This window comes from Notolepis coatsorum (assembly GCF_963971535.1).
Source record: "Notolepis coatsorum genome assembly, chromosome: 13".
Lineage (NCBI taxonomy): Eukaryota > Metazoa > Chordata > Actinopteri > Aulopiformes > Paralepididae > Notolepis > Notolepis coatsorum.
In genome coordinates, this window is record NC_140177.1 from 43,403,914 (window position 1) to 43,428,038 (window position 24,125).

The following is a 24,125-nucleotide window of genomic DNA, read 5'->3' on the forward strand; positions in this document are numbered from 1 at the left end:
GAAGGGTGTATCCGAAAGCTGTCTACAACATTTGTAACAGATGATGAAAAAGTTAACAAATAATTAACTGTATTAGACATTTGTTAATGATGAATAGGCTTCACTTTAGATTAGGGCACACAATAGCATCTGTGAATGATTTATAGATGTTTTATGAATGTCTTAACAAATCATTTGTTGAACATGAACAAATAAATGGAGGTACAGTATAGTTTTTTCATATCAAAATTTCAAAGCATCTACAAATGTGTTACTACACATTAAACAACATTATTTAATGATGAACAAATCAAGTACAAACAATGTTGATAATGAGTTATAAATAATAATAATAATACACTTTATTTGTATAGCACCTTTCATACAGAAACTGCAGCTCAAAGTGCTTCACAACAGAAAAAAAGTTTTTTACATTGAATGAATGAAAACTTTATTTAACAGATTGCAGAATGGGTACAATACAGTACGGCTCAATACATACAATTGTTAAGGGGATGCAGACCTGAGAAAGACGTTTGTCTTGTTTCCATCAGGGTCCCCCATTTTCAATTCATATAGACATTTATGACATACACAACATACATGACATTTATGGCATAGGGACATATAGGTATTTAGTACTGATACATTTGTGACATAGGCGGTATTCAAATATACAGTACTGTTACCCCTAGATCCTGACAGAGTATATACATATGATGGGGAGGGGACTGTACATTAGGAGGGGGTGGGTGGGTGGGAGGGAAATATACATACGGCGGGGAGGGAATTATATACATGCGGTGGGGAGGAGACTGTCTATTAGGAGGTGGTGGGGGTTTTGGGCATTTACGGTGGCCAGTTTCGAATTGCAGCCTCCCGTAGGTGCTCCTTAAGGGCAGTTTTGAATGTGGGCAGGGATTCACATTCCTTTACAGCTTTGGGTAGGATCTAACATCCCAACAGGCCACCTTGTTTATGGTTTGATTAAGTTTTAAATAGACAATAATAAAAAGAGTACGATAAAATAGACAGAGTAAAATAGTGCAATAGTGCAGTGCAATACAATTGTAGAATATAATAGATAAAAAAATATATATATATTTTACAGTGCAATAAAATAGTTCTGGATTACTGTTCAACAGTTCAAAGTTGTCTTTACCTTCTCTGTTTGGTATCCACAGTTTAAAACTGGACAGTCTTCCCTCCTGTTTTATACCCACTTTGACCCTTTGAACCTCCCACCCAGGGCAAACCTCCCTCTCAGGGTGCAGTTCCCTCTCTCAGGGTGCAGTTCTAGGCCTGGGTCCTACACAGTTTTAAAGCCTGACAGTCTCTTGTTTGATACCCACACAGTTTAATACCTGACAGTTATGAACCTGTAATAAAAAGTAATAGACAGAGTAAAATAATACAGTGCAATAACAGAATAGTAGAATAGAATAGATAGTAAAATTATGCAATAGAATGGACAGAGTAAAATAGTGCTACAGTACAATCAACAGCAGGGTGTATTAGAAGGCTATGGTGAAGAGGTACGTGTTTAGCTTATTTTTGAAAATATATTAAGAGATCTAGCTTCCCTAATGTCAAGGTAGTGTGTTCCATAACTTTGGTGCATAGTTTGCAAAGGCTGCATCCCAGATTTTCCTTAGACTGTGGCTTGGAACCTTCAATAGACCAGTAGTAGATGGTCGCAATGTTCTAGGAGGCACATAGTTGACTAGATAATTTGCAATGTAGCTTGGTCCTGTTCCATTTAGTGCTTTGTATATAAGGAGGAGGACCTTGAAATCAATTCTAAATGTTACCGGAAGCCAGTGTAGGTTAGCTAATACAGGACTGATGTGGTCTCTCCTCTTGGTTCTAGTTAGTATAGCCTAGCTGCCGAGTTTTGAATGAGTTGGAGTCGCTCTGTGTTTTTTTTTGGGAGGCCAGTGAGGAGTGCATTACAGTAGTCAAGTCGGCTTGAGATAAAGGCATGGATCAGTTTTTCAGCGTCTTTTTGATTTATAAACGGCCGTACCGTAGCTATGTTTCTAAGGTGGAAAAATTATGTTTTTGTCACCTTGTTGTAAGGAGTAAGTTGCCCCATATTGCTCTGTAACATTTCTCTTTTTGTTATAGGACCGACTAGTAGGATTTCAGTTTTGCCCTCATTTAATTTTTGGAAGTTGTTCGTCATCCATTTGTTTATTGCTAAGAGACAGGCGGAAATGGAGTTTATAGCTGTGTGATCATTTGGTTCAGCAGAGATGTACAATTGTGTGTCATCTGCGTAACTATGGAAACATACATTGTGCTTTCTAATGATGTCTCAGAGTGGCAGCATGTATAGTGAGAATAATAATGGACCAAGGCAGCTCCCCTATGGAACTCCGAAGTAGGTGTCATGTTTCTCAGAAGAATGATCTCCAAGCCTGACGTAATATTTTCTCCCTTTGATATATGTTCTGAACCAGTTTAATACATAGTCAGAAAGACCAACTAACTTTTCTAGACAATTTATTAGGATATCATGGTCGATCGTGTCAAACGCTGCGCTTAGATCTAATAGGACGATAATTGAGACTTTGTTTGCATCAGAGCTTATTCTGAGGTCACTAATTATTTTTGTAAGAGCAGTTTCAGTGCTATGGTGCGTTCTGAAGCCTGATTGAAATTCCTCCATGATGTTGTTTTCTTTGAGAAAAGAGTTTATCTGTATTGAGAACATTTTCTCAAGTATCTTGCTGATGAATGGGAGGTTGGATATTGGCCTATAGTTCGTTAGTACATTACTGTCTAGTTTGTGTTTCTTTGGTAAGGGTCTTACGACAGCTGTTTTGAATGCATCTGGGAAAATACCTGTCAGAAGCGATGTATTTATAATATTTAGTACATGACTTGCAATACTCTCGAATATTCGCTTAAAAAATGCTGTGGGTATAGGGTCAATACAGGAAGTGGAGGAGTTACATTCCATGACAGTTTTGTAAAGCTCAGTTGATGTAATGCAAGCTAATTTTCCTATGGTTACTTTTTCGCAGGGTTTGCTGATGGTGTATTGAAGAATAATGCTAGTTCTTCACATTTTGATGCAGATGTCTGTGGAGGGGTGGGGGCAGTGTTGAGTAGCTGGTCGATGGCTGATAATAATATTCTAGAGTTTCCAACATTCTCTGTGATGATCTTAGAAAAATAGTCCTTTCTTGCCACTCGTATTTCTTTGTTATAGGCAGTCATGGCTTCCTTATATATATTGCAGTGGACTGTGAGCTTGGTTTTCCTCCATTTTCGTTCAGCAGCTCTACAGATTCTCTTTGTCTGACCAACACTGCTATTATTTAACCATGGGGAGATTTGGTCACTTGACTTTTTTTTGCCTTTAACACTTTGACTGCCTAAAAACGCTTTACAGCGTCATTGCTGGCCATGCTAAAGTTGCCGGGGGACGCTGTACAGCGTCCTTATATCAATATTTCAAAAATCTGGAATCGGATTCATATTCCCCCTCCGCTGGCCTGAGGTCCACCAGCAGGACCCACTGAGCTCTCTGGCGGTTCAGGAGCGCCATCTGGTGGCCGATCGGCGCAACCGCTTAACAGGAAGCGCAGTAGAGGTTTTGCTGGTCGGCCCTATTACTTCCGGGCACTCGGTATTGGTTCCGGCATTCTAGCTCGTCACTCTACATAGCGATCGATTGCCAATAACTCGATAAACAACATGATTTGGACGTATATACCATTATACAAGCTGGAGATGGACCGGGTAATAATATATCCCATAATGATAACATTTCTACTCGACGATGATCGCCCAACGGCGCGCGGAGACTGGGGTGAGTTTCAGCGTGTAACGTTACCATCTTCGATACTAACTGCTTTTATCAACATTTGACCCACATTAGATGATTGGTATAACGCTGCCCACGGAATTATAAACGCCCCCTCGCCCATCCGGTCAACATCAGATGACGTGTAGTAACTTCTAGAAGTACGTCTAGTTGGAATTTTTTATATCGCGCTGATTGCCATCAAACTGTATTTCATCATCAATATAATGCATTTGGGGCTATATATCACGTTCTGGAGAAAGTTGCAGAAAGAGATGAAAACATACTTATACATTAGACCATACTTTACTATGAATATGTGAATGAAAAAGTTTAACGTTGCTACACAATGAACAATACATATAGGACTTTGAATGGGCCCTAATAATGGCAATGTAGCAATAGAATTAAAAAAGTTATAGCCCTGCAAAGAAGGGGACTTTCTCCATAGACAAATAGCGCTGGCAATCTATGGTATATCATTAATTTAACCCAAGGCAACCAAAGTGTTAATGGAGCGACAGCATCCAGTGTATATGATGGGGTGTTGTTGAGATTTTCAACCATGCAGTTTAAAGAACAGTCCAGGCTGGATGGTTCAGTTTGTCTCATGATGTTTGAGAACTTCTCTTCTGCAATGTCATCTAGTACGCTTCGCTTTACAATGGTTACCTTTTTTGTCTCTGTTAAGTTTAGGTTAGCGCATTGAAGAATACACAGTGATGGTCAGATATAGGTAATTCGATTACTGATACTTTATCAATGTTCAGCCTTGTTGTCATCACTAAGTCTAGGGTGTTACCATGTTGGTGAGTGGGTTCATTTACATGTTGTATTAGCTCAAAGCTGTCCAGTAGGTTGGTAAGCTCAATAGCCTTAGGGTTGTTCTTCTTATTTATATGAATATTCAGATCTCCATGTATGATTAATCTTTCACATCTAAGGATACCGACTGAGATTAGCTCTGAGAATTCATGCAGAAATACAGTATTGATGAGTATTTTGGTGGCCGGTACAATGTGATGATGAGCAAAGACAGTTCAGCTTTGAGCTCAATAGCAAGATATTCAAATGATGTAAATTCACCCATGTCAATGTCATTACATACAAACGATGTAGATAAAATAGCGGCAAGCCCTCCCCCTTTTCTATTTTGTCTGACCGATTGATAATACTTATAATTTGGAGGGCAGGCTTCTATCAGCGTTGTCGCACCAGTAATGTAATTTAGCCAGGTCTCGACTAGGAACATGCATTGCAAATTCTTTTCAGTTATCAGATCATTGATTAAGAAAGATTTGTTGCTCAACAATCTAACATTCAGAAGGGCCATTGTCAGTGTTTTTGTGATGGTGGGTGTGGCCGGCCTTGGCTGAGCGATGATGGGTCTGAGGTTGCTAATTTCGACTAGCAAACGTTGTATTTAACGTTACCTCAGGATACCACTGTCTATTGTATTTAGTTGGTTAGCTATTTAGCTAATGTGGATAGCATTTTAATAGCATCAATGCTAGCTGGCTGGCTACGGCTTTATTTACTAAATTATGGAGGCTTTTTAATCGTCAAGGTAAGAAAGGATTTGTCATGATCAACTGAAGGCGTATGCTATGGAACAATATGTGCTTGGGTTTTCAGAAAAATGCCAGCTATGTGACACTAATCTCTAGTTAGTATGCCGTACGAGTCAGGCATTTCTTCTTGAGTCTGATAGTAGTGAGAACAGGAACAGCATGGTTTGGGTGTGAGGTGGGGGGCATGGTGGACGTTTCGGAGGTTGCAGTTGCGGGCTGTCGAGGAACGATGGCGGAATAGTTCTTTTGTGATGTTTTGGAGATGCCTGGCTGTAAATCCGACCAGCATTTACCAGTTTGACAATTTTTGGCGTGAAAGGCAGGTGGGGGGAGATGAGGTGGGAGGGGAGAGGTGGGGAGAGCAGGGATGAGGAGGGAGAGGGGGGAAAGGGTGCCTGGTAATTTGGTGATGACATGGCAAGAGGGAGGGGCGAGGAGGAGAGTGACACAAGGGAGGAAAGATGGGGGGGGGGGGCTGGGGGGGAGGGGCGCCCTGCGTTTTAGGGTTGTTGATGGGGAGGGGGATCCCCGATCAAGAGGGAGGGGGGAGGATGAGAGTGACACGGGGGGAAAGGCTGGGGGGGAAGGGCGACGGTGAACGCCGATATACTGCCTTGACGTCGATACGGGGGCAGCTGGGGGGGGGGGCGCTGTTAGTTCTGCTGTAATCCTGTGGATGTCCTCCGCGATCCGATCCAGTCGTTCAGACCCCTCAGCAATCAGCTTGCTCTGTATGTCCTCCGATATCGTCTTGACGTCATCAGAGTCTGTCTGTCTGTCTTAGAGCTTGTTGCAAGGCCGTTGTCGATGGAGTAGAAAATGTGGGAAGTGAACATTTTTCCTCCATATCTGTTCAGAGAAAATCCATTCCTTTGGAACAACTGTTCATGTCTCCAGAACATGTCGAAGTTTGCAATGTAATTGACATTGTGTAGCACACAAGCGGTTGAGAGCCATTTGTTTAGCTGGAGAAGTCTGCTGAATCTTTCAGTCAATTTAGAGCAGGGGTCTCAAACTCAATTTACCTGGGGGCCGCTGGAGGTAGAGTCTGGGTGAGGCTGGGCCGCATCAAATATTCCACAAAAAAAGGGTTTCAAGTATTCAAAAAAAAAGTACAACTGATCCAATCTTCTCAATCTTTAGCAATAACATTTCAGAACATGAACAGTTCTTCAGAACATGAACGGTTCTTCAGGATTCTCAGTGGTGTCAGTGGACTCATCCACAGCTATGGAAATGCACTGTGCATTTTTTTTATTCTATCACAAAGCTGTTTAATCAAATCACCAGCCAGTATTTCAGTTATTCTGGTTGCTGTGCGATCTGAGGGGGATTTGCTTTTGTTTGCCTTCAAACATGGTCTCCATCACTTCAGTCATACATTATTTTCAAATAGCTACCGTTTCTTGGCATTATAGTCACATAATTGGTTTGGTGCTGGGACCAGGGGAGTAGCTGGGGGGGGGGGGGGGGGGGGGGGTTTAGGATGATTCCAAGGGCCCAGCACTGGGGGGAGGGGGGCCCAGAGAACACTATTATTATCTTTTTATTAATATGGTTGTATTATTATCCTAAAGTAAGTTAATGTAGATGACTCAAAGGTATAATTGCCTGTATTATAAAAAAAATAGGTAAAAACCATATTATGCGTTTTCATCAATAAATAAATGCCCCACATTTTTTTATAGATTGGGGGCCCCACATTTTTTAATAGATTGGGGGCCCACAAATTGATTCTTTCATGGGGCCCAGAATCTCCAGCTACGCCCCTGGCTGGGACTCAGGATGAACCCATATTTTCCCGTCCATTCACCTTTGAATTGCAGTCGACTTTTCTTTTACTGACCATCTTTGAAAATGCCATATTTTTCTGCTGGCTGCCTGCTGGCGAAAATAGGCTAATAGCTACATTTATCTCACAGAGATAAAACTGGGAGCGAGTTTACTGTAGATGCGCTGCCAACTCTGCTCCGACTTGAACTGAAAGAGAGAGACGACATGCAGTCCGTGAAGACCCGCCCTACTCCCCTACTCTGCCTCTGATTCGCAGACTGTGGGTGAGGGGGAAAAACGCTGACGGGACGCGTATGTAATTGGACCAGACTCATACACAGACAGACGGTGGCAGTGCAGCCGGACATGCAGAGCACTGCTCGCAGTCAGAGGATATAGCGAGGATGCATTTGCTTCCACTTTACTTGATATCACTCCGGAATCACGTTTCAACCAAGTCACTAACATAACGTTGCTGTTTAAACAAGTGATAAAATAAATAAAACTTCCAACTCTCGCGCAACGACTCAGCAAACAGTTGCGCGCGGGCCGCATTAACAATAAACGTTGATGTCCAGTAGGGGGCCGCAAAATATCATCGAGTTTGAGACCCCTGATTTAGAGACTGTTGGCAAGGGGCCACTGATGTGCGATTCGATGTTTGTGGAATCCAGCATTTTCAGCAATTCAATAAAATCACATTTCAGATTTTCAGACTGTCGATTGGAGATGTCATTTGATCCTACGTGGATGATTAATTTCCTGGCTGTTGTGTTTTCCGCTTTGTATTTCTCTTTTTTTATCCACTTTTTCTCCCAATTTTTTATTTTTTTTTCTCCCATCCCAATTTCGTATTATCCAATTCTTCCCTCTCCTGTCTTGAACGTTGCTAGACTATGCCTCCCACTGGTCGGTTGTAGTGAGGACAGAAGCCTTGCATCACGTGTCCCCTCCGGTACACGAGGAGGCAGCCTGTCGCATCTTTTCACCGCAGCAGCTTGAACTCTCAGTGGCGAGGAGTAACGCGTGGGAGGCTCACGCTGCCCCCGCTACTTCCTGCTTCCGCCGCACCGGCGTCACCAAACCGACCTGTAGGAGTCGCTGTCCACAACGTCCAATCCCCACCCACCAGCTCTCCCACCTTGCCAATTGTGTTAGTATGAACGACCGGCCAGCCGGTAGCAACGCTGAGAGCTGGGCTCGAACCCAGCGTCTCCTGCGTTAGTGGCGAGCGCCTTGCCATCAATCAATCAATCAATGCCATTAGAAAATCAGGATTTCTGCGATCGACACATGCTGTCTTTTCAGGTGAGGCGGCCGCTCGCAATTATCCTGAGTATCAAGTCTGGTTCGAATTAACGAGACTGAATCAACGTTCGAGGAACAGGGAAAACGATAGGTTATGTATATAACCTAGTTATATGAGTACTGGCTGAGCGTCTTGCTCTTCGCCATCGAGATGTACCTCATCTCCAGTACCTACTGTACTTCATTAATGAAAAACAAATGCACCCAGCATCTGACCAGGCCCCGCCCCAGTGCCGTACTATAAGGCAGCAGGCGTGGTCACCACTCGCCCTTCCTCGGAAAAAGTTTCCATCAGAAAAAACCCTCCCAAGGGACCTCAGGGCGCGCTAAGAGCAAGACGCTCAGCCAGTACTCATATAACTAGGTTATATACATAACCTATCGTTATATAGTCGTACTGGCGAATCGCGTCTTGCTCTTCGCCATCGATATATGGGGACAGAGCAGACGCGAGGACCGACAAATGCACCCCCTGAGGACCCGTAAGCCCACATCAGGGGGGAGGGGAGTCCCTAGTGAGTGAAGAGGGGGCGGCAGTCAACTCCACCCAAGTGCGAAAAAGAGGGAACTAGAAACCTCTAAACGCACAGCACAGGCGGGACCACGTGTGACATAACACCTTGTGGTCCACACCCACACATCCCTGCTAACCCACCGAAAGGTGGGAAGCAGGGGAGGTTCCAGACCTCAGAACCGCCTGGGAGACAGAACCCCCGGTCATGTCCACGAGGTAAAACCTTACGAAGGGACCCGGGGAGGACCATGAGGCCGCAGCAATGATGTCCTCCACCGAGGCCCCTCCTAACAGGGCGGCAGAGGCCGCCACCCCACGAGTGGAGTGCGCCCTGACACCCCCAGGGGGGCCAGCCCAGCCAACGTGTAGCAAAGGGCAATGCCCTCGCACAACCAATGGGACAGGCGCTGTTTCGACAGTGCCTTAACAGCACGAGAGCCACCGCAACAGACAAAAAGTTGATCGGTAGCCCTGAGGCCCTGAGTACGGCTGAGGTAAATCCCCAAGCCCGGACCGGACATGACAGGTGAAGGCTCGCCTCTAACTCACTAGCGTGAGGAGGTGGATGAAAACGCCTGAACCACAATATCCCCGGCACAAAAGAGCTTCGGATATTTTTTGGCACAAAGACTGGGTTAGGCCTCAGAGTGGCACCGCTATCGAAACGAATAGACAGACACTCAGGCCTCACCGAGAGAGCACAGAGCTCACCCACGCGCTTAGCGGAGGTGATGGCCAGCAGGAACGCAGTCTTGAATGACAGCTGTTCCAAAGGCGCTTGCTCAAGAGGCTCAAACGGGGCCTCGGACAACCGACCAAGGACCAATTGAAGATCCCAACTCGGAGCCAGAGAACGTTTCACCGGCTTAAGGCGCCGAGCGCCAAGCAGGAAACACTTCACAAGAGGGTGGCCTTACACCACTCTTGGAAAATACGCCACCTACCCGCGTAACCCGCGATAGTGGAGGGAGCATGCGCGTTCCGGATGGTACCAACCACAGAAGGATCCATCCTCCAGACTCACCCTCTCACCAGCCAACCCATCAGTGGCTGGCCCAGCACAGGGAACTAACACAGAGACCCGTGCGCTTGAGAGAGGGCCCGCGATGACCAAGGAACAGGCCACGACGGGGCTACCAAGAGCTGGATCAGGACCGGGAACCACACAGCTGTGCCCCGGTCCGGCGCAATCAGGATCAAGGACCTGCGCTCCTCAACGTACCCGCCCCAACAACTGACCTAACAGATGTATGGGGGGAAAGAATCCCAGGCGGCACGGCATCGGTCCCAGACCTGCCTGACTATGTCCGGACGTAATCCCCACCCGTCAGGGTGAGGACCGCCCCGCGACATCACACCTGTACCCACATTCACCCTGCCGGGGATGTGGAGAGCCCTCAGGCTGCACATATGGAGAACGCCCATAGCCAGCCGCCCGCCGCCCGGTGCAGACAGGGGGAGCGTACTCCTCCCTGTCTGTCGATATACGACGCTGACGTCGTATTGTCCGTCCTGATCAAACACCGTTTTTAGGACCAGAAGGACCGCCTTCAATATCAACACATTGAACGTAGCGCAGACCGGGCAGCATGGCTTGCCAGCTGCTCCCTACTGCGTTGGCCCAACGCGTCTCCAGCGAGGGAGGCGTCGGTGAAAAACGTGACATGTGACAGCCTACTGCCCATGGGGACCCCCCTGGTGAGGACCCCAGGCCCTCCCCAGGGGGCGAGGTCCCCCAGTACTGACACGGGAACCTTAGCCGCTTCCACTTGCCTCTCACCGGGTCTATTTCCATACTGGAAAAAAACCACCTCCGTAACCTCCTCCTGGGGTGAAGAGGAGGCCAAGAGGGACCACGAAATGAGCAGATGCCATCATACCGAGCAGGCGTATCACGGACAGCGCCGTAACCGTCCTAGGACGGAACCTCCCGAGCGTGTCGACAACACGCTCTGAGAGGGATGCCCATAGCACTCCACCCGTTGACTGGGAAGAGGAGTACTCTACTTCCAGTCTACAGCAAACCCCAGGCTGGTAGGAATTCCACCACCTGCCTGGTATGAGACCTGATGATCCACCTTGACCGCCAAGGACCAGAACGTTGTCAGGGCAGAATACACTCCGTAATCCCTGATGACGCAGAGGCCCCAGTGCGGCCTCCACGCATTTGGTGAAGATGCAGGGAGCCAGAGAAAAGCCGAACGGCAGCCTTTGGTACTCATACGCTAAACCCTGCAAAGGAAGCGTAGGTAAGCCCTAGGATGGAAGATCAGGGATGAGAATACACATCCTACAGGTCTATGGAGGAGAACCAGGCCCCCACCTGACAGTGTTCAACAGGTAGGAGATGATCCAAAAAATGCTGAACCTTCCCATGGGACAGGTCCAGCATGGGTCTGACACCCCCCCCCCCTCCCGATTTCTCGGGCACCAGAGAATACCGGGAGGAAAACGCCACGACGATGGCTTGCTTCGTCCACAGAAATTGGATCTCGTTGACCAGAGCTGTCACTGCTGGTGACCCTGACAATAGGGTCTGTACCAAACCCGAAAACGGGTGGGGTTGTGTAAATACAAGTCCCCGCCACAGCGTTCTCTCCATCCACCTCAACATATGGTACTGCTGTAGCCATATGTGATGATACTTCCAACGCACCCGCCGCCATTTGGCGCAGGTCCGCTAGGAACTGTAGATAGGCGGCCCGGTCCCACCCGCTGTGCGTAGCCAACCCTGGACCCGTGCGAGCAGAGCGCTCTGTGGAGTCGGGTCGGACCCTGACACTACCCACGAGCAGTGATGCCGGTAACGCGTTACTAAGTAACGCGTTATTGTAATCTGATTACTTTCCCCCGAAAATAGTAATCTAACGCGTTAATCTTTAAAAGCCAGTAATCTGATTGCAGTTACTTGTCCAAGTGGCTGTGCATTACTATTTCGTTACTATCTCATAAATTCATAATGCAGGCGGAATGCAGTATTTTATTTAGTTTTCGACAGTCAAAAATACATTTTGAGCTGTTTTTCTTTTGGGAGTGACGTAGTGTGGCAGTGAAAGGGTTACACAAGAATGTGTCCCCGCGGCGTGACTGGACACTCTGTCTGTGAGTGACTCTGCTTTGGCCCAATCACATTCCCCATCCACAGTCTGCGAATCAGAGGCAGAGTAGGGCGGGTCTTCACAGCACGTCATGTGACATATGCGCCAATCGTGTGACAGCAGGGCTCCGTCGTCGGAGAATTCCACCCCAAAACGCTTGGCAAAATTAAAAGTGAGTTTCTGTTCAGACTTCCATCCCAAAACGCTCGTATAGCCTCAGTCACTACTTCACGTTCATATGCGGAGGAAACAAAATACTGTCTACCGCTTAAAACAGCACATCCAATTGCATTGAAAGCATCTGGAATCACAACACTGGGGGACCCTGATGTAAACAAGACAAAAGTCTTTCTCTGGTCTGCATCCCCTTAACAATTGTATGTATTGAGCTGTACTGTACTGTACCCATTCTGCAATCTTTCCCTTTTGATTAATGTATATTTGATGGTGGCAGAGCAAAAGCTCTTATTTGCCAGATTTACAGTTAATTTACATGTTAAAGAGAGACTGATTGTATGTTTATAGAGAGACATTTATAAAAACAATTTAATAGTTACAGTTGATATAATTGAATAGTTCAGCCTGCATTTGTTAGATGTGAATGGATATACACTGGTTTTGTAAAACCACTGGCTGGCTGCTCTAATGCTGTGAGCATCATAGACTGTTGCTTTACCATACTTGATGGTACAGAAGCTGAAGCACTAGTTTAACAATTTACGTTATGTGCAGAGAAACAAGTTAAAAACAATTTATGCACTTTCAATAAAGCGTTTAAAAAAAACGGTTGGGGGAACGACGACTTCGTAACCTAGTTACTTTCAAAGTAACTAAGTTACTCTGATAATCAAGTAATCAGTAAAGTAACTTGGATTACTTTTTAAAGGAGTAATCAATAATCAGTAATCGGATTACTTTTACAAGTAATCTGTGGCATCACTGCCCACGAGGCAATCGCACCCAAGGGGGGGACCCCGACAGAAAGGGCCAGTTTGATACGGGGGAAGCTGACATCAGTCTAGGTGACAAAAGCTCCCCCACTGAACACCCCTCCAGAACATGCTGAGGAGTTGTTCTGCAGCTGGACATGCAAGGTGTGAGGCCCCCATGGGTTCCTACACACCGTAGCCCTGCAGTGATATTACTACCACCCAAATCACGCGCGCCTGCGAGACCACTGCCAATCTTTCAGGAGTGGGAGGCACCAACATGATACCCGGCCTGGCGAAGGCGAGGTCGGGGAAGCCCGCACTGTGTGCCTCAAAAAGGTCTCGAGCCCCCCTGCTGACAACACTTGTAGTTGACAAACGTAACACCAGGCTCAACCAAACACAGCTTATGGTGTGGGAGCCGCTTGACAGCACAACATTCTCATGGACAGGCTCAGCCATCAACTGGGTGTCAGCCTCTGTCCCCATGAGAAGCGAAACGTGGGGCTGCATGCGCTTCAACGAAGGCTTGCGGCCCGCAGCCAAAGGAAACAAATCAGAGCCCCTTTTCCGCTGGTGTTGGGGGAGGGAGTGATCGGAGAGCGGGCTGCTCACCGCAGGACGGCGACGGTTTCTCAGGCCGTGCTCATCCAACATGGCCGATCCCTCGGCCGCCAAGGCTGTCGGCCTTGTGGACACCTGTTGACTCAACGCCCAGGATACCTCTGGCGGGGGAAACATGGCCGCCTGTCGCTGACGAGGCTGTGCTCTCACCTCTGGCTGCGCGGCGTGAGGCGGTGTGGGGCCTAGGACAAATACCGCCCGCGCTCCAGCGGAAGACCAAGATCCTCTGCGGAGAGGGGAGCCCTGAGGAGGGAACCTCCCTGCGGTTATAGCTTGCGGCTAGGTCAAAGCTAATAACGTCAACAACCTCGCGCGATGTTCCGACGTCGGCTGGCCCTCAAGGCCCCGCCACCAGACACCATTTTTGACAGAAAAAACAGCAATTCGAACACTAATCGCTGCCAATTCCATACCGTGGCGGAACAGGCTTTAACAGCCCACCAGCCACTCGCCGGGCCGACCCACCTCATGGCGTCGGCCGGGCGGGGCACTGTTTCAACATGTTAAAAGCAAAGGACTGATGCTAAACACGGAGCACCAGTAGTGGTTGCAACCAGCAACCTCCACTGTGGTGTGCACCATGAAGGGGTTAATGAATAAATGAACTAAACACCACCAATATACTGTAGAATGGGCTAGCCCATACACACAACGTTAAGGGGATGCGGACCAAAGAACCAGTCCCACATTCATTCATAATATTCACAAACAGCACACCAGCCCTAGACCTCAGCCCATTTACCCATGAAAAGGTAAACAAAGCCCCCCCGCAATACTCCCCAGTAGACACCGATTGACCGTCAGCATGAATGGTTAAGAGGAGGGAAGACTGGGGCGGTTAGGTGGCCGAGCGGAGATTGCGTTCGTCACCAGCCCCGGAGCTGAGCTGGATTTGCCTGTTCGAATCCAGCTCACAGCTCCGGGGTTGTCACCAGCTTGGCTGGCCGTCTGCACTGATACAATTGGCTGTATCAGAGGGTGGGAGAAGCTGGCGGGGTGGGTCCGGGTCGTTGTAAACAGCGACTCCTACAGTTCGGTCGGGGCGCCTGCTAAGCGCGGATTGGACGTGAGGGGGATAGTGTGGTCCTCCCACACGCTACGCCCTCTCAATGAGAATCCGCGCTGCCAGGTGAAAAGAAGCGGTGATTGGCTGGACGTGTGTCGGAGGAAGCACGTGGTAGCCTCCACTCTCCCAGATGATCTGACTGTGGGGGGTAAGTGCGCAGCGACCAGGAAGGGACTGGGAATTGGCATACAACTAACATTGGGATGGGAGAAAATCGGAGGAAAAAATGGAGGGGGAAAAAGACCAATAAAAAAAAAAAAAAAAGAGGAGGGAAGACTGTAGACAGAAATCCCGCAGCGGGGAGACAAAACAGAAACAGTAGCCCAGCATAGCATAGCGTTAGCCACGCACTCCAGGGTAACGGGGAAAACAACAGCGTTTACCCAGACATCCTGCCCCTGGCGCCGATACACAACTCGGTTGTCTCCCGGGACAACCCAAGCAACATCACCAACGCCAGCATTGTTTTTTTTTTATCCACTTTTTCTCCCATTTTTCTATATTTTCTCCCATCCCAATTTCGTATCATCCAATTCAACCCTCCCCTGTCACGAACGCTGTTTCTTGCCTCCCACAAGCCGGCTGCAATGTGGACTAAGTCATACATAGCACAAGTCCCCTCCGGTACTTGAGGTAACAGCAGTCGCATCTTTTCACCTGCGCAGCTCGATCTCTCAGTGTCGAGGAGTAACGCGTGGGAGGCTCACGCTGCCCCCGACACTTCCTGATTCTACTGCGCAGGCGCACCAACCGACTTGTAGGAGTCGCTTGTTCACAACTTTCGATCCCCACCCTTCAGTTTTCCCTCCCCGTAATACGGCCAATGTGTATTACTGCGGACAACCAGCTAAACTGAAAACAATGTGGAGAGCTGGATTCGAACACGCGAATCCTAGCGTCTCCACACTGGTGGCGAGTGCCTTGCCCACTACACCACCTAGCCGCCTTCCAACGCCAGCATTGTTATGCCTAGTGACATCCCACAGCGGGGAACATTAGAACAGTGACCCAGCATTATAGCATTTAGTATTAGCAGCGCGCTCCAGGGCAGCCTGGAAAACGTCCAACTCAGAGGGACGTTCACCCAGACATCCTGCCCCTTGCGCCGATACACAACTCGGTTGTCCAACAGAACAACAAGCAGCATTACTAACACCAGCGTTAATGCCTGATGGCACAGAGCCTACCTGGTGCGAGTTAGCTCGATAGCTAAACATCGCACGCTGTCCCTCGAACCGCTGCCAAGAGACGAGGAACACCAGGACAGACCCGACGTGCCGTTGGAACATGCCGAGAAGATTCCAGGGGCTGGGAAATCTTCGGCGAATACCCAACATTGCGCAATTTCTCTTATACTTTTCATAACGCTAGTTCACAGGGTGCAAGCATCCGCCATGATGGAAACGAAATAGAGGAAGGGCGAGTGGTGACCACGCTTGCTGCCTTTATAGTACGGCACTGGGGCCGGGCCTGGTCAGATGCTGGGTGCATTTGTTTTTCGTTAATGAAGTACAGTAGGTACTGGAGATGAGGTACATCTCGATGGCGAAGAGCAAGACGCGATTCGCCAGTACGACTATATAACCCGGATTCAAACATCGGGTTAATTGAATCTGGATAATGGGACTTAGTTGAACCAGGTACGGGGAATAGAATAGAATAATAGAATAGAATAGAATAGATCTTTATTGTCATTGTTACAGTTGTTACAACGAAATTTTAAGTGCAGCCCTAGGTGCTAGTAAAAATATAAAAACATAAAAACACAGTCCTAAACACAGTATTAAATATAAAAACAGGAGTAGGGCATAAATAACATTAATAAAAACAGGGGGGTGTAAAAGATAATTGCACTATCCCTTAATGTTGTGTGTGCGTGTGCGTGGGGGGGGGGGGGGGGGGGGGAGGGTGCAAGGGAGACTGTTGTTTTAAAATTTAACTGAGTTTAGTGCACATATGGCCCTGGAATAAAAACTAAACTTCAGGAATAGGGCCCAGGAAAGATGTTAAATAAGCTAATTTCCCAAAATGTTGGAGTTTTCCTTTAATATGTTTCACTAGGTTTCACCAGGGCCGATAATTCCTGAAAAGGTTTTCACCCTGGCAGCTGTCTATACTCCACCACTGTACCATTTTGTCATTGGTCATAATATGTGTTTTTCGACGTCCACAGTGGCCAACAGAGTCGGAGGCTGATCCCTTGCAGAAGCCACTGTCAGCAGGCTCCCAGGTCGTAGGGCTGACAGCTGTGCTGATAGCCTGCTTTTCCAGTGGCTTTGCTGGAGTTTACTTTGAGAAGATCCTCAAGGAAACCAAACAGAGTGTGTGGGTCCGCAACATACAGCTGGGTAAGCATTAAAGGGGAATGTCACCCATTTTATTAAGAATTCATGTATGTTCTTCCTGTGCCCCAGGACAGTTAAGTCAGTATTTGTGAACACGCACCACTCTCCTGAGGCTAGAAATCAGAGAACCCTCCAATTGGTGATGTGATCTGGGGCTGCTCCATTGACAATGAATGGGCTCTGATTTCGTGAGGCCATGAAATGTTTGTGTGAGCTCTTACATGCTGTGAGAACAGCATGCCTTTTGTTTTATTTGCATAGTACGTGTTTAAATCATAAATAAAATACTAGGACTATCAATATTAATGTGTTAATTCTTTAGATACATACAAAATATTTACACAATTAATCGCATTAGCCTTTTTTACCCCAACCGCCTCCCATAGCATTGACATTCAGCTGGGTGGCTGTTGTGTTTATGTTCCTGGATCACTCTGACATACCAACCCGGAGAATAGTATGTGACCACTGACCAGACATCCCTGAGTGTCTTATTTCTTCATACAAAGTTTCCAAACTGACTTGGATTAAACCAAGTTGTCTAAATGATGCAGAACATTATTTCCCAGTGGAGCAACAAGTACTAAGTAACGGTACACAGGTTGAGGTACGCTGTCGCTATGCTTGCTAATTATGCTTGGTAGGTAATGATTGTCTAAAGGAGTCGTCTGCCAACAAAGATATTGTTACATCAAAGAACAAATGTATTTACAGAATGGATCGCCATTCAATGTTATTGAAGACTCCTGTGACCAATAAGTACTTATGATTACTTTCCCTAACCATTTTGTCATGCATTTCTTTATGGCTGCAGCCCCTACAGATATAAATACTTTTAATATGCGTTAACACGATTAAACGCAAGAAAATAATGCGATTAATGCACACATTTGTTTGGATCAATTGACAGCCTTATAGAATACACATTTAAAATAAATAAATAATAGCTTTAACTTTACAATATAAATATTAAATACAAATAATAAGATAAATGTAATAATAATAACTGGGCCTCATGCATGAAGCGATATAAGAACAGATTTTGTTCTTAACTAGCATTTCCTCTTACTTTGTTCTTACCTCAGCAAAGTTTTCTTATTGTTGCTTTTTTCTCAGGCAAGAACAAATTATAAGAGTGGTCGAGAGCACTCTTACCGAAATAAGAAATTCTTACCCAGATGAGAAACATTTAAAAAAGCCTACCATTCATAATAATAATAATACATAAGATTTATATAGCGCTTTTCCTAATTCTCAAAGACACTTTACAAAACAAACAATATAATACAATACAGTTTTAGTAGATAAAATAAAAAGATATATATAAAATGGTGAGAGAGGAAGGAGTTCATGGGTTGAAAGCAAACCATTGGTCAATTGCCCCCAAATACAGTACCCCCAAATACGACTTTATAAGCCCATGCAGAACTTTTCAATAATTATTATTATAACTTATTGTGTGCGTTCTGCTTCGGAAATGGATTATATATTGCTGTTAGAACAGTTAGATGCTGGCTGCCCAGGCCGTACGCATATAACGCATATTTACAACCTCTCCTCTCCTCTCCTCTCCTCTCCTCTCCTCTCCTCTCCTCTCCTCTCCTCTCCTCTCCTCTCCTCTCCTCTCCTCTCCTCTCCTCTCTTCTCTTCTCTGTATAGATGTAGCAGTACTGTCTATCTGTATGTCATGTATGTCATTTATGATTAATTGAAAATGGGGGACCCTGATGTAAACAAGACGAAAGTCTTTCTCTGGTCTGCATCCCCTTAACAATTGTGTGTATTGAGCTGTACTGTATTGTACCCATTCTGCAATCTGTTAATAAAATGTTCAATCAATCAATCAAAACTCTGCTCCACACCTAAAGTTCTGAGCGCACTCTGAGTTTTAGCCACGGACATTATAGAGAGAGATGACAGGTGACAGATCTGGTATTTCCGAACCTATAGCTTTGGAAATACCGGATCTGTCACCTCACCTGTCATCTCTCTCTGAAAGGAGAGAGCATTATGGATCAGCGGCATTATATATATCAGTATACTACGCACCGCGATTGGTTCTTGACAAGCGCGCAGCCAGTCGTTCAGTATGCCTACTTTGCTGGAACGATTTATTTCGCACTATACAGTACATATACGTATAAATACAAGTATAAGTCTTTATTTGTCATCAGATTAACACACACACATGCGATGAGCGACCCACAGGAACACACACACATGCACTGAGTCGCAAGTCGTGAGTCGTGTGTGTGTCATTTTGAGATTGCAAAGCGCTTCCTGTTGAATATATCAGACAGCGATCAGATGGCGAAACTCGGCTGTTTTACACCCGCCTCATTCGCCTTATAAGGAGATGGCGGGCGTGTCTATATGCAAATGAATTTAGCGCGAACGCGCTTTTGAGTTTAAGAATGAGTGGGATTCAGCATGCAAATCTCCTGGGTACGCACAGATTTCGACGTTAACACTTTGAGCGCCGGCCGTGTTTTCCTTTTTACCCCCTTGAATGCCACGGTCCACGGCCAATGTTAACGTTAATATCGCCTAATCTATGTTTTAAATTATGGCTATGTGTCTAATCTGCCCGTCGCTTATCAAAGACTCATTTTCCAGTCAACATTGGCAAGGCAGATTGTATTTTTATCGCTTCATTTCCGTTTGAGAGCATTTTGAAAATCACCCGTTTTCCGGGGAAAAACAACCCATTCTATGATAATCGCCTTTTACTGGAATATTCCAGAACGTTGTCATTTGTCTGCCTATTTATGAATCGTTTTCAAATAAACGCTAGATGATCGATAGTATATGTGTGCGCACGCACGCTCGTGCCGTGCGCTGATCATCGCTGCTGTTATTTCCTCATGGCTTTTACAGTCAAAACAGCTATATCACATATCACATAAACGCTTATATCTCTGTGAAAACAAGTCTGATTATCCTAACACTGATAACATAGATTCCTTACCTGAGGTCAGATGGTATCCAAATGGTTTATTCCAATTTCCGATCGCCATTCGAAAAAATCGATAAATCACTGATTCTTGAGAGTCGGGACAAATCACTTTTTAAATATTATATTTTGAGAATACACACTATATTGATTAGAGTTATATATTCATGTAGAGAAAGGTCTGAGCTATTTAACCATGTAAAGGTGCATAGAAAAACATTTTCAACAAATTCACATGTTTCCCTTTGAAACTTGATTTGTGTTAACTCCGTCAGACACACAAAAAAGTATATAATTCTAATTATTCCAGTCCAACAAGAATCTAAAGTTCTGAAGTATGTTGTAATAGTGTTTAGTTACTCTGGTATGCAATAAAATATAATATATAAACCTCAGGTGTAATTTCACACTATTCTGAAAACCCAGAGTTAGAAATATTAGCATTTTCAAACTTTGTTTTTCATTTTGATATGATAAAAAAAAGATCATTAAGTAAATAAGATACAAGAGGATGAAGATCTAATGCTACTTTATTACTTAAACAACATAAACTGAAGAAGGAATTTGTATTTTCCCCAAGATTAACACTTTGATCGCCATGGTTAAATTCATAATTTACCATCCCTAGCCAGCTCTATTTGTCTATGGAGAAGTTCCCCTTCTTTGCAGGGCTATAACTTTTTAAATTGTATTGCTAAATTGACATTATTATGGCCCATTCAATGTCCTATATCTATTGTTCAGGGTGTAGCAACGTTATACTTTTTCATTCACATATTCATACAAAAATACGGTCTAAAGTATAAGTATGTTTTTATCGTTTTCTGCAGCTTTCTCCAGAACTTGATTTATAGCCCTAAATGCATTATATTGATGATCAAATGCAGTTTGATAGCGATCGGTGCCAGATAAAAAATGTCAACTGCACGTAGTTCTAGAAGTTACTACGTATGATCTGATGTTGACCGGATGGGCGGGGGGTCGTTTATAATTCCGTGGGCAACGTTATATCATTCATCTAGTGTGGGTGATATGATCATTAGAGCAGTTAGTATAGAGGACATTAGAAAATAACGCTGAAACTCACCGTAGCGTCCTCGCGCCGTTGGCAGATGAGCGTGGAACAGAATTTTTTTCTATTATGGGATGGAGAAATACCCGATCCATTTCCAGGTTGTATAATAGTATATACGTCCAAATCATGTTGTTTATCGAGTTATTGGCAACGGATCGCTATGTATTGTGTCGAGCTCGAGTCCCGGGACCTATAGCGAGTGATCGGACCGAATTGAAATGAGCACCAGCTTCTACATCCTGCTTCTACATCCTGTTTCTCCCCTGGGCGATCCCCCGATCGGCCACCAGATGGCGCTCTTGAACCGTTAGAGACTTGAGTGGAGCTCAGCAGTATATCTCAGGTCCCCGGTGGAGAAATATGATTTCGATCACAGATCTTTGAAATATTGATATCAAAGACGTGTTACGGCGTCTTCGGCAGAATGAGCATGGCGGGGAAAGACGAGTTTCGGCGTCTCCGGCGATTAAAGTGTTAACAAAAATAAACATCTGACTGTGTTGACAATGATCTGACGGTGTTGACGAGAAACTGACGGAGTTGACAAAATTGGATTTGCATCTCTGCTAAATTTTTTAAACAGATGGAAGTGACAATAATAAGAACTAATAACTCCTTGTCTTATACTGAACATTTTGTTAACTCAATTGTAATAAACAACAAACTTTACATACACTGTTTCCAACTATTACAAAATGCACCATTTCCAACAACAAAAACAGTAATGGAGAACAGGACCCCTTCTTCTCGTCCCTGTTTTCATCTACCTCCTCTACACCACTTCCTGATCTCCACTTTCTCACCCACTTCTCCTCTTCCTTTCCTTCTGCATTTCTGATTAGTTTCACTATGATGTCTTGAACTGGGCAGAAACAGACATCCTTCTTGCCACATTTGGGCTGAACCTTTTCTGTTGGACCATGGGGATGCAGAAATTCCACTTTCACATCTTGTTGCTCATTATCCACATCGATGGTCTTGGCTAGCCACCAGTGGTCATCATACTACTGCTAACCAGTCTCCATTACTAAGGCTGCTAACAGTCGTTACTGTCACCGTACCCTCAGGACCTTTCAAAGGTTCTTCGTCCAACTCCTCCATTACATCTTCCATCTCCATACCCTCTTCCATCTCATTTTCCATCTCCTCCCACAACATGGCCAGAGGTCTCTTCTTCCTTGCCCTCCGTGTATCACTCTGCTGTTCTCCTGGGTTGCCATGGTAATAGGAGGTAGCTGGGCAGAAGCACTGGCAATCCAACATCTCGCTGAAAAAGCAGGATAGTTGTCTGTTGTAGATCCTGTCCTTATGTGCGATGATCTGGTGTATTTGTCTTGTTGAGGGAACCGGTTTGAGAGGATTCATGAGAAGTGTGTCGTATCTTTGCATGTCTTCTTCCACAATGTGATACAGCTGAACACCATTCAGACTGTTTGAGACCTTTTTGAAGAATATGTGTCCATCCGTCACATTTCCTCTCAGGACCAGGTTGTCAGCTGTTCTTTTTACTGTTCCGCCAATGCCGTCTGGTGCGCCCTTACCATGAGAAGTGGGGAAGAAGTTCCACGTTGTCCGTTCAAACCCCAGAAGAAAAAAGTTCTTCTTGTTCTTGTTTGCTTGGACCATCAGACCAAAAGTGCACGGTGGCAACCTGTGGATATTTTGTCTTGATATCTTTTAGGACTGGATCCATTTGTGTCCAGATTGCCGCAGCATCCTGTCTCTTTGACTCTGACAGTGTGCAAAACCCTGCCTTTCCACCCTTAGTGTAATACATTCTGGTATGGAGTGTTATATGTGGCAGATTCTGTCCGAAATGGCAGGCCTGAACTTCAGCTTTATATTTGAATTTCCAGGATTCTGAAAAGTCAACATGGACGATTGCTGTACTCTCATCACAGGACTCAATTGTGTTGCTGTATTCTTTTGACTGGTTTCGCTCTGAAAGGCTGCCTCGGTGTTCGACGAGCTTAGTGTTGATGTCGATTCCATTGCGTGTGTCTTCTTGAACTCTCTCCCACTGCCTCCATTGAACATCGATTTTGTCTTGCTCTTGGGTTGTAACTGTACCTTTGTTTAGACATCGTGAGCAGGCGCGAAGAAGGCAGGCCTCACTTGCTGGAGAGCAACAAACTAATTGAAAACTGTCATCCAGTTTGTTTGACTTCACAACACCAGACATTTTAAGGACCTCGAGCATTAAGCATGTATTTTCATGTATTTGACACAGACATGTCTTCCGATCAGATGCTTTTGGTGCTGTGACATAGAAGGGCCTCAGAGCACAGAATGAAGAATATCTCAGCTTTACAGTGGGGTTCTTAATCTGGAATTCAGTGTGGAGGTTGAGCATGGAGTCTAGCAGGATCATTATCCGCCGCTTGATCTTGTTCCTGGTGATTGTGTCAGTCTTATCCGTTGTCACACGTGCAGAGTTCAGGAAGAAATCCTGAACAGTCTGTGTTATACCCTGTATTAATGTTGGCTTTTTCTGAGGCTGCTCCTTTTCTCTCATTAACTTGTAGGTTAACCCAAACTCTTTCATTTGTTGAAGAAGACGATACTTTTTAAGAATCGTGCCTGATGACACACTCAGTGCTGGTTTTTGGCGCCGTGGGCCAGGAGTTTGTTTGTTTGTCTTCAGCCCTCTTCTGGGGATGTTGTGGAATAGAAGGGCCTTTTGGATTTTCGGATTCCTTACTTTGCTTCCTGATAGCATCTTCTTTGTTTCCGTGCCTGGAGAGTCCAGTGGTGATGTATTTGTTGCATTTTTTTCTGCGCATTATTGTTTTTATCAGGTTGTTTCGTTGCTTTGTTACATTTGTAATATTCTGTTTCATAGTTTTTATTTCTCTTGAATGCCTTTTTCGCATTTTACTTCGTTGCTTTTCCTGTCTGAGAGACTCCCTGCACTGTCTGGCATTGTTATCTAGAATATCCTGATCTGATTTTTATCTGAACCTGATTTTTCTTGAACTCTACACTTGTGACAACTGATAAGATTGAGACAACTGACTAGCAAAATATTATCCTGTTGATCACTCCATACCATAATGTATTACACTATGGATGGAAA

General features: G+C 45.3%; 1 protein-coding gene across 3 annotated transcripts in view; it reads left to right on the plus strand.

Annotated features, from left to right (window-relative positions):
• The window catches only part of slc35a3b (solute carrier family 35 member A3b), a 107,662-nt gene that overhangs the window by 65,678 nt on the left and 17,859 nt on the right, over positions 1-24,125 (plus strand). For all 3 annotated transcript variants that reach the window (XM_084326919.1, XM_084326918.1, XM_084326920.1), the window contains one exon: positions 16,850-17,024. In XM_084326919.1, coding sequence (XP_084183045.1) covers positions 16,850-17,024 — 175 coding nt within the window. The remainder of the gene's footprint in view (positions 1-16,849; positions 17,025-24,125) is intronic.